The sequence below is a fragment of the Dreissena polymorpha genome, chromosome 6 (genome assembly GCF_020536995.1).
Source record: "Dreissena polymorpha isolate Duluth1 chromosome 6, UMN_Dpol_1.0, whole genome shotgun sequence".
Classification (NCBI taxonomy): domain Eukaryota; kingdom Metazoa; phylum Mollusca; class Bivalvia; order Myida; family Dreissenidae; genus Dreissena; species Dreissena polymorpha.
Window position 1 is genome coordinate 105626036 of NC_068360.1, and position 11862 is coordinate 105637897.

The 11862-nt window shown below is 35.5% G+C and overlaps 2 protein-coding genes across 5 annotated transcripts in view; both read left to right on the top strand.

Moving 5' to 3' along the window:
- The window catches only part of LOC127833862 (uncharacterized), a 64424-nt gene extending 61427 nt beyond the window's left edge, over window positions 1-2997 (top strand). For all 4 annotated transcript variants that reach the window (XM_052359347.1, XM_052359345.1, XM_052359344.1 and 1 more), the window contains exon 34: window positions 1232-2997. In XM_052359347.1, coding sequence (XP_052215307.1) covers window positions 1232-1316 — 85 coding nt within the window. In that variant the 3' untranslated portion in view covers window positions 1317-2997. The remainder of the gene's footprint in view (window positions 1-1231) is intronic.
- A 3259-nt stretch (window positions 2998-6256) lies between these two features.
- Window positions 6257-11284, top strand: LOC127834660 (uncharacterized). The gene is made up of 2 exons (XM_052360685.1): window positions 6257-6292; window positions 8370-11284. Exon 2 carries the CDS (start codon window positions 8395-8397, stop codon window positions 10498-10500), a length of 2106 nt encoding a protein of 701 aa, XP_052216645.1. The 5' UTR covers window positions 6257-6292; window positions 8370-8394; the 3' UTR covers window positions 10501-11284.
- The last annotated feature ends 578 nt before the right edge of the window (window positions 11285-11862 follow it).

The following is an 11862-nucleotide window of genomic DNA, read 5'->3' on the forward strand; positions in this document are numbered from 1 at the left end:
TAGAATCACGATAAATAAGCAAGAGCTCACGGTTAGTTAAGTAAGAGTTCAGTCACTGGTGTCACAATAAGTTGGAAGAGGTCAGTCAATTGTGTCACAATTTGTTAGTAAGAGTTTAGTCAATAGTTTAACGAAAATGTTGGTAGAGATCAATCCAAAGATTAACGATTAGCCAGTAAGAGGTCAGCGAATAGTGTCACAATAATCTAGCATGACACCAATTAGTAGATTCAAGATAAGTAAGTAATAGGTCAGTCAATAGTGTCACAATTAGTTAGCAAGATGTCAGTAATTTGTTTAAGGATAATTTCATCAAAGCAAATGGTCAGTCAATAAATTCACGATTATTTACCGAGAGGTCAATCAATAGTGTCACACTAAGTTTGCAAGATGTCAGTCCATAATATCATGATAAGTTAACAAGAGGTCATTGGCGTTGTTATTTTTTCATCTTATTGTATTATAGCCGAAATACCGTATCGTTAAACGGTGTACTTACTTTAAATATACGAACTATAAACCTCCAGAAATATTAACCAGTTAGTAGTTATTTAACTGAAGATCGCAGTATTAAAGTCCGAAATTATTCAATGGAGAACAATTATCAGCATTGATTAATCATTTCAGGTAAAACGACAACATATACTAGTAGTAAGAGGAGATAACGATGACGAAAAAATCACAATTTAGGTCATAATACACCAAATAGTTTCCCTATATAATTCAATGTAAAAGCGACAACTTTGAGCGAAAATAAATGCAACATTTTGCACATAGAGACCCCCATAACCATACCTTTTCTTAAAGGCCATTCTAAGCGGAATCGATTTATGCAATAAAAAAGATATGTCATGTACAAAGCAAGAAAGAACTTGACACAAATCAAAATCGACTGTTTTATCAACTTTTTTTTCGGCCGTTTCTTAGTGGAATGTAACCTTTTCTAGTGCAATGGTTTACTATAGTCTTCAAGTGTATCATATTTCAGGGATTCAGTAGTGAACACCTATTCATGCCCTACCATTATCTCCGCAAGATAACACCCGAATAATGGTAAAAAGTGTAAAACATGCCTTCCTGTCAACTATGATATTTTTTTAGAGAGTACAGCCCTACATGAAGCGATCATTTAGTGTATTGTAACCTTAATACGAATTTTCTGGCCATGGTTAAATCCCCTATCTCTTAACTTAACATAATTGTACCTATAGTATGAACGCTTTTTATGCAGGTCGGGCTTCATGAGTTTGCGGATAATTTACGAGACGGACGAGGTGCCTGGATCATCGGATACCTCCACCTTAAACAAGACATGAACACAACGGTGTGCTTAATGTTTATAATGTTATGTAATTAGGATGACATTGATACATATTCATCCGCCATCGGTTTCATAGACACAGCGTGGAATTATGCAGAGCTTTGATGGCTATGCATGGATAGTGTTTGCAAAGCAAGGAGCTTGGCAAATATTGTTTCAATATGACTACAAAGGTCTCTGTGTGAACGGATCTATTAATATTGTTTGTGAGACATTAAACTATCTTGCAGCATAATTTAAAAATACACAGCGTTCTTTGGCGCTGATTGCATTATTGAAAACGAATAGCCTTGCAATTTAAGGTACTTTAAAGTTTCCACAGTGATACCATATTGGAACTTAACAGCGTGTGAATTGCGGAAAATGTACAAGTTTTCAGTGTTCAGCGCTTCATGTGACAGATGAATACAATAAACATTTATCTTCTGCTTTGAAGTGCTATAATTTTGACGAAAACGTGTTGCTATTGTACATATATGCACTTTTATTACATTATGTGTTATTACTGTTATCGTTGTTAAAGTGTGATAGCTAAACATGCACTTTTAATTTCTTGAAACTTAGATTAATAGCTCATTTGTTAAATGTCTTAATTGGTTACAAGTACTGTTTTATGTTATGCTTCATAGTATGTTTAAGTTCTGATGAGCTTTATAGAGAAATTATTTGGGCAGTCCTTTTAGTTCATATTATACTCCTTCTAGAACAAACTCATTTGTCTAACGATTTTCGTATGCTGATTGATGTATAAAATATATTATTCTTTTCATATTTAAGGAATGAAAACTTCTGGTTTGAAATCATGCTGATACATCTTCAAAGTTGGCTTGAATATTGTGTTTTATTATTTATTATATTTTGTTTCACCAGTTGAGTAATATTATCTAAATTACGTTTATTTCCATGAACATATAGCTCGAAGAACATTTTGATTTTTCATTTCCAACTGTTTTTTAAGGTATTCAGTCTAGTGCAATTTTATTTATAATAGAAGTTAAACGTTCTTAAAATTTTTCATCTTTGTGTCAATATGACGTAACAGATTTTTTTGTAATTTTATTTGCATAGCGTGCATTTACTTTTTGCATTACTAATGGGTCGTAAAGTATATTATGCGATACAAGAAGTCACGTGGCCGACATTGTTGGTCCTTTACTTATAATTTTAAATTGTATAGAATTGTTAATATACACGTTATGCAAAGGCAGTTGTCGTCATAACTTTATTTTTTTGATCGCATTATGCGAAACTGGGTCTTATATCATATGCGGCCAGAGTAGACTTTGATCAGGCTGCGAATGGATAAGACCCATCTTCGCACGTCGCGGCACAATTAATTAGGGCACGACACTTTAACACCAATTGTTTTTATACTTTAGTCTAACAATGGACTGTTCTTTAATGGATCTTTTTCATGTATTGGAAATGTGTAATTTTAACAATCATTTATTCATTTTACGTAATAATTTCAAATGCCTGTTTTATAAAAAAGGAAATGTGTAAGTCACGTCGCACTTGCGTCAGATATACAACCTTTTAAATTTTTGCTTCGTTTTAGTGTTTGTGTGATCTCAGTATCATAATTATATTCATGTTCATAACTCGTGAAGTGTTCATAATAATGCTGATAAACCAATAGGGATATGAAATAATAAAATACAGTCATGTTTGAGTTACGAACGAATTTTCCTTTTCCGATTGCCCCTTTTTTTATAAACACTGTGCAAGCTAACCGTCCGATTGTTATTTTGGACAACTTATTTGTGATACTGGAATACTTACTATAGTCCCTGACAACTGTCGAACACTGCTGGAAACTAGCATATAGTGCCTGGCAAACGAATATTTTTGGGAAACTAATTGTTAGTGTCGGAAAAACTGCTTCCACTGTACGGCAACTGACTCGCAGTGGCAGACAACAGAGTTTTGATATCGGGCAACTGTCTATCGTTGCCGCAAAACTGTCTATCAGTGCAAGAAAACTGTCTATCGGTGCCGTATAACTCACTCGCAGTGACAAAAAACTTACTATCGGTGCCTGACAGCCGTCTTTTATTGCTACAAATAAAACTTGATATTACAGGTTTTGTGTGCTTGCACCCCAAACTTGGGGCTTGGTATTCAATCGCTATGAAAACACGTCGATATACCCTTGTAATTAACCATGCTAGTTAAATTGATTCACATACTAATTGCTCCGAGTTTAAAAAAGCTCTCAATTTAAACTTATCGGCTGGCTCCAAGTTGCAAACCAAGTAGTCGGATGCAACATATTACGGAATACCGTTAAGGCCATCGTGGTTGCACGTTACAATCCAGAGTGCGACAATGCGATAGTACGATGGCGACAATGCGATAGTACGATGGCGACAATGCGATAGTACGATGGCGTCAATGCGACAACGCGATAGTACGATGGCGACAATGCGATAGTCATATCGTACTGTCGAAATCGTATAATCGCATTGTCGCCATCGTACTATCACATCGTCGCCATCGTACTGTCGCGTTGTCGCATTGTCGCTATCGTACAATCGCATTGTCGCCATCTTACTATCTCCTTGTCGCCATCTTACTATCGCATGGTCGCCATCGTACTATCGCATTGTCGCCCTCTGGATTTAAATGTGTAACCACGATGGCCCTAACGGTATTCGTAACAGATTCTCCAGAAGCTTTATCTTTATGATTCATGTAAAGAATCGTCTGCAGTTGATTCCATATTAAACGTTTCAATTTTAATCGCTTGCCTAATGTGAAAGTAGCCCGCTGAAGAAATTAAGAACATTTTTTTCTTCTGCAAATAAAATAAAAAAATAACTCAGGAACGTGCGGATCATCGAGCATTGCAAAAATTGGGTTTAAACAAACATACTTAATGATGAGGACATAAGCCATGTTTCAGGTCAATTGCTGAAGAAATATGAAAGAAGCACACTTCACAAACCTGTGTGCGTGTGCAGACAAAGCGACATAACTAAAGATCAAGTAATGCCTTCACATACATTCTCTGCGGGGTTATAATTATTCAGTTGTTATTATCGTATCAATCGTTCCTAAGTATCAATCATAATAATACTAAGTCACCCGATGATGCCTTTACTGAGTAATAGCAACAAAAACTTGGAATATTTGGCTGACGTAATATTATTTTAAATTCGTTCTTTGCACTGGTGGTAGCTTTGTCAATGGTACTGCATTGCTATAATATGATGATACTTCAGCCGGTTATATACTGATAACTGTGAAATGATTAATTTTCGTCAGCATGAACTTTCGTAGTTAACAAAAAAATCAATAATTCGTCGACACGTTAATTCGCAGATTTTTGATTAAAAAAAACTTGCCTCTATAGTTTTCAGATTTGTTTTTAATACTTATAAGCAATAAATCAAGTTGGGGAGAAGGGTTATTTGTGAGTGACGTACAGGAGTTGAGCCATGTTTATCATATGCAAATCTTCCTCGGGACTAAATGCCGCAAGGTTCGATTTCGAATTGCTATTAACTAGACAATTGTTACCAGGCGATAGTAACTGTGCATGTGTTATGATAAGCAAATTAGTAGGACTGAATGACAAGTTACACATCGTCATCCCTTTACTGCGTGTATTTTCGTTATTCCGCCGCGCGGTGGCTGTTTAAGGTCACAATATACTAAAAGATTTCCTTAACAAATTCAATGTGAAGCAAGAACTTTAACAAAACATAAAGTCAAAGTTTTGCTAGTAGACACCTTCATAACCATACCTTTTCTTAAACAGCATTCCAAGCCGAATTGATTTAAACACTAAAAAAGATAGGTCATGCAGTATGTAAGAAAGAACTCGAAGCGAATCAACGGTCACTGTTTTAAGGCCATCTTTGTACCGGCTTCTCTCAAGTTGATGAGGGTTTCCCGCCATCTGCCAAAGTCTCATGTAGTCTCCAACCTAAAAGCAAAACACTGATTTTGTAGTATACAGCAATATTTTCCCTGCCATATGCACACAGAAATATTCAAAAATAAAGTCATGGAAGGTTCCCGTACAGAGAATTTTGTCTTCAAATAAATGACGTTCCATTTTTAGAGGGTATAGCATTGAACATCTGCAACATCTCTGAAAGATACAATAAACACAATAGGAATATGATTGATGGGGGAAAGTGAAGGATCTTATTAGCGAAAATGCTCCGGACCGGGATTGTAAGCGGATATTTTTACTTTCTAGACTAGTGATAGATTACAGAGCCCCCCCCCCCTCTGATACGAAACAGCGTATTTCAATGGACGCAATAATAATATACCCGTTTACATGTCATGCGTGTTTGGAATTTGGTACAAAAGGTCGGGCCATTGTTAATCCATAAATCTGTCACAAGCCTCAATATGTCCTTATTAAAAGATTTTTGTATTCTAACGGTTTTTGTTTACAGTACTGTAAATTATTATAAGAACTAACATATAGAGGGGATATCTATGAAAGTCTTGCTTTCCATATGCACTTAATTATTAAAGCCACATACATTGAAATGTAAAACATGGCATAGTAAATTTAAGTATAAATATGAACCATATTTTATCTATGCCATTAGAATATATCTGGTTGTTACAAGGTAGAAATCCGTCTCTTTTGCGCTTTAAAACTTAAAAATAATAGCGTTTGTCGAAATGGACGTATACTTCTAGAAATCCTACTTTCGGTTTTAAAAGCGGTACCGTTTAAAAACAATAAATAACTTGCTAACTAGGCTATAAATTTAATTTTATCTATCTCAATAAAAATATATCTGGTGGTTACAAGGTAGAAATCCGTCTTTTTTGCGCTTAAACTTAAAAATGGCTTTAAATGACTCTTATCTTATTGAACGCTACACCGTAAGTGCGCGCATGCAATTGTCATATAAAGCAGGTCGCAGCGCGTTCATGCTAGTGTCTGCCACGTCGGTGGGTGCATTGAGCATTGTATTCCACTGTATGCACGACACAAAGGTAAGACTTGCATCTGGAAACCTGTTTGATTTAATTTGTGTTTCATTTAGTGTTTAAATAGGACGAAACAAACTACTGTGCACTTTGCATTAACGTTATATATTACATATGTTTTATGTTTATGGCATGCCAATTATTTAAGTGTGGCAAATGTTCTATAAATATCGATCATAACAGTTATCTATATTTCTTTAGAAATGAATGTTCTGTACAGTTTAGATTTAAAGTGGTCGAATACATTTTCAGTAAACGACCATGGAAAATGGGTTAGTTTAAGAAAGTGTAGGAATTAATCGATTTAATATTGCTTGTTTTGTTATAAATAAACCTCATTTGATGTATAGAGCAAGTTAAAACAAAACACTAAACTTAACGTCTATTATTTCCCGTTTTAACATTTATTTTGTTAAGACATACTGATCCAAACTTTCTGTTGATGTATGAGATAAAACCACATTTCACTTAATTAAAAAGCATTATGTTGTCATGCATTGAATAGCTATATTTCCATCGTGGTGCATAACACGGTATTCTCTATGGTTCTAGTGCTAATGCAATGTAACACGTGTGGCAAATGTATATTGACAAAAGAGAATAAGAGCTAATTTAGTAGGACTTCACGTACATCTTTTATGAAATGAAGCAATTTTCCCGATTATGAATATATCGTAAACATATTTCAATCAATTCGTCTAATTATGTTTGTTGATTGATTATCGTGAGTTTTTGTCTCTCTACTGTGTAAGCTTTTTATTATTTCAATTCTTCCTCTAATTATTTTCTTACTAACCCATCTATGCCTGGCGTCTAGAAAAAAGGCATTGGCAAACTACGTAGATGCGGCGTCTCATCAGGGTCTGCGCTGTTTGGTTAAAGGGGTTTCTGTAAGAAATATTCTAAATATAGAAATAAATTTACTAGACATCCCTAATTTTGGAAATAAATTGATCCAATTTAGAACGACGGGAGTGTCCACTAGGCATAAATGGGTTAAACAGTATGGGAGGCATTGCATCCGATAATAAAAAACGTGTGTTATATGAACTAATATTAATGGCAGGCGTAAGAAACATATGAGAAATTCAGGTATGCTGAGATGTATAAATTAGAATTGAAATGAAGGATAAAGCAATTATGTACTTACAAAAAAAATATGTGGAAAGAAAACTGAAGTTATAATTACCGGACATGACAGTTCATTATGAAGTTTACTTTCAAAAGAAGACATTATTTCAATACATGGGCATTGCTCTGTGAAAAAGGGGTTTAATGCATGTGCGTAAACATTAGCAGTCCGCACAGGCTAATCACGGACGACACTTTCCGTCTAAACTGGATTTTTGCTAAGAAGAGACTTTCTGTAAACGAAAAATACCATAAAAGCGGAATGTGTCGTCCCTGGTTAGCCTGTGGGGACTGCACAGGCTAATCTGGGACGACACTTTCCGCACATGCATTTAATCCCCTTTTCACAGAGCACAGCCCATATGTATTCTCCTCGTTACCTCGCCAGAGCACAAAGACGATGCAGTTTCAGCACAACCCAACGTGTTGTTATGTAAATGTGTTATGATTGGAATGATTCTCAAGATAAAGTTCAAACAGAATAGAACGTGACTTTGTCACCGTCGTAAACTGAATTATGCAAACACATATTTAAAACATGTAAATAAAACAATTTGCTTAAAACTTGTAACCATCTTATTTTAACTTGTTTTTTAATATTCACTATCGATCTCGGTTATTTTTATAATGTGGCAGCTTATCTTAAAAATCAATATATAGTATTGGATCTATAAGCTAAGCGATTCAAAAAGCGACATTCGATACTCCTGGCCTATTCAATTTCGTCTGCTGTCATTGAAAACATTTACAGGTATTGAATTATAAGTGACATGTCAATGCTTTAAAAATTGACAAATATAATAAAACCTCAAAATATATACTTGTGCAAGTCGTCTGGAGGCTATTCACAAACAATTTTTAAAATGAATGTGGACTGGGTATAGAACACTTGTACATGGATTTACGTGGAGTTTATATTACCACTGAATATATAGTATCGTTTTGCTTACAGTGGTGGGACGTTTTGAAGTGTTACCATGGAAACGGGGAGCCATGTTAAGCCTAATGCGTGCGTCGAAGAGAGCAACTATTCAAACAAGCCACATCTGGATGCAAGCCAGAACAAAACATTTCTTACTGACCAGCACGAAACATGCATTGACGGCTGTACAACAACGGCGATTCCACCTGCATGTCCAACCGCAATGGGTTCAAGTGATTGCACTTCTCACTGCGATTTGTGCAAAGTCGATGAGCTTCAAGTAGAAGCTGTTGGATTTTGTATCAACTGTACCGATTTCCTGTGTCGAAACTGTTTATTAAACCACACCAAGATAAAGGTAACGCGTTCTCACACAATTTTACAAGGAGAAAACCTACCCACTGATCCTGAACCAATAATAGCCGTGCGTAAACTAGTGAAATGTGATATACATCCTGAATATGATATTAAATTTGTATGTGCTGAACATTCGACTACTATCTGCGCAATGTGCCTCACAGACCAACATCGAATGTGTACTTTCCAGAAAATCAGTGAATTAAAAGAAGAGTATCGAAGGAAAGAAGCGACGGTAAAAGCCAACCTACTAGACGTTCATCAACGCATAGAGGAGTTTAAATTAAATCGAGACAAATATATCGGTACAATTGAAGCTCAGCAAAAGCAAGTTATTTCGGAAGCACAAGGATTTGCACAACAGCTTATTGAAAAGATCGTAACGCTCACTACAAAAGTGGAAGATACTGTAAATGGGCACTTGGATAAAGAAATCAGTACCACCAAAGAAAGTCTACGTGATGCAGATAAGTTGTTCCAGGAAATTAAAAAAATCACAGTCTTATTTGAAGCGGCCCAGCAGTATGGTAATTCAGAAGAGTGCGTCCTTGCGTCACGTCATATTGACCATAAGGTCAAGGAAATCTTTCGAAAAATAAGTTTGTTGGAAAGTCACGAGGATAAACACATTTCGTTAGAGAAAAATGTACAATTACATAAGTTAGATACTATTTGTTATGTAACGCTTTTAGGAACAAAACAGCAACCAGGAAAAGAAAATGCGAGTGATGAAGTCATGGAACAGCTTCAAATAAATGAACGAGATGACAGCAAACTTAACATTACAACGCGCGAGTGCGGGACATCATGCGATCTTTCTGTATTGAAGTGCAATAAGGAAGTACAAACCGTTGACGCAGATGCGCAATCTACTTCAGAAGCGATGCTCGTAAAATCGCCTGACCAATCAAATCCGCCTTTAATTAAGAGACCTTATATCGATCGGACTGTTTTGCCAAATGCATCTACATGTAAAATAAGTTCCACTAACGATTCGTTGAATTGTTTTGTCACTGCTATCGTTACCCTTCATAACGGGAAGACGTTGATAGCTGATCGGAATAACAAAAAGATAAAACTTTTGTCAAAAGAATTTGTTGTTTTGGAGGAATATTCTCTCTCTGGGTGTCCGATCGATATGTGTGTTGCTGATCAGCACGTTTACGTATGTTGCTTGAATGAAAGGAAATTATTACGCTTTATGATAAGCGGGGATGGAAGGTTGATTCAGGCGAGCGGATATGCGACTCTTTATTGGCCTGTGAGCCTGTCTTCATTTGATGACAAAGTGCTTGTTCTGTGTTTCAAGCATGATAGTGTGTTGGATACGATCAGAAAAGAAAATGTTATTATCGAAATTAGGAACAGAAGCAAACTCGACGCATCTTTTACTAAACAGGATGAAAATGGTCATCATAAATACATCGATTACGCTAAACGGATTATGACCATTGATTCATATTCTATCCTGCTTGCAGAGAATGAGCGTGTGTCTTGTTACAGTATCGACCAAGCCGAAGATGATGTCAGCGTTAGGAAATGGTACTATACAAATCATGGTCAAAATATTTTGCAAAATGCTAGAGGTGTAGCTTTAGATAAGGAGGGAAATGTTTATATTTGCGGCGAAACGTCGAATAATGTCCACCAAGTGTCATCCAAAAACTATCGTAAAGGCAAAGTTATAATAACAAATATAAATAAACCATTTTCCGTCTGCGTGGATTCTGCGAATGACAGATTAATAGTCGGTTGTTGCAACGATAATTATATACATGTGTTTAATTTCCAAAGACTGTGTTAAAATGAAAAGAGACGAGTATGTAAAGAGTAATATTTTTTATGAGTTAAACGCCAGTGTTAACGTTTTGTAGTTAAACGATATCGTTTATAATTGTGACTTACAACGTTGTCTTGTGATGGTTTTAGCGAAGAAACTCTGCGATCTTCTTGTATACCGACGTTACTGAATGCTTTGATTTCAAATCTCAAATGCGACATATTGTAACTGTTTATTACGGTTTTATTTACTTTAAATTATTTAAAGCTATTGCTTATAACAAACCATTCTCATCGTTTCATTATCATATGAACAATCGTGTGTTGAGCTACGTGTTACCATTCACCATGAATTATGTTTGTTGTTTTGACAAGAAATATATATGATGCTTTTCTTAGGTAGGTATACAAATGTGTTTAGATATTTAGGTATAGTTATTTTAAACTGTAATGTATTAAGTTTTTTCTACTCTATATTTAACGTCTCAGTTCAGTGTGTTTATTAAAATAACATTTTAATACTATTCACCACAATCACCAAAGGAGATGGCCGAACAACATTTTAAATACTTAAATCACGATCAACAAGTTTGGAAGAAATATATCATAACTATCGAATCAATGCGCCCTGTCAAATCGTTACACATAACACTTTCTGTTCAACGGAATGTGACAAAAAGAGTATTGTGAGAAAATCTATAATAAAATTAACACAATATGTAAATGTTATTATTGTTCCTTTTTGACGATGCTGCTTCAGCGAAGCAGCTCGTACGATGCTGCTTCAGCGAAGCAGCTCGTCTAAGTTATCATACCATGAAAAAATTCTTCACAATGGCGACCTATGTAAAAGACCGAGCCAGTCCGATTAAGATAGCTCGATTTTTCTAATCGGCATACCTCGCTGATTATCATTGATAACATTCTCCTAGTAGAGTTGTCGTTCGTGCCTCAACATGCAACAATGGCCGCGCCCATGAGAGAATGTTGACACTCGTGTCAAAACTTTGTGACAGCAGTAATCGGCTTGTTTGACTATTTAGAAACTATGATATCCTCATTTAGGATATTTGAGTTACTTATTCACTAAATCTCCGCTTATGACAACAATGAATGGAATTCGAAGGATATATTCGATGTGAATGAAGGCCTTTCTGGTTCTTGACAGCTTGACACGGCAGAACTGGCATACTGGTATTTTTAATTATTAATTTAAGTCACATTTTGCTTTATAAATTGTATTCGAGCATTTTGCGACTTATTGAATGACTATGTTACCCGATATCAACATATCATAGGGGTTTTGCAGATCGCCAAGCTGTCCTGAAGTTCAACATTGATTACAAACTTTTTACTGGTTTGTACTCTTTCTTCTTTCAATTTTAGT

Coding starts and splice junctions, on each gene's coding strand:
- LOC127834660 (XM_052360685.1), top strand. CDS start 8,395: ATGGAAACGGGGAGCCATGTTAAGCCTAATGCGTGCGTCGAAGAGAGC.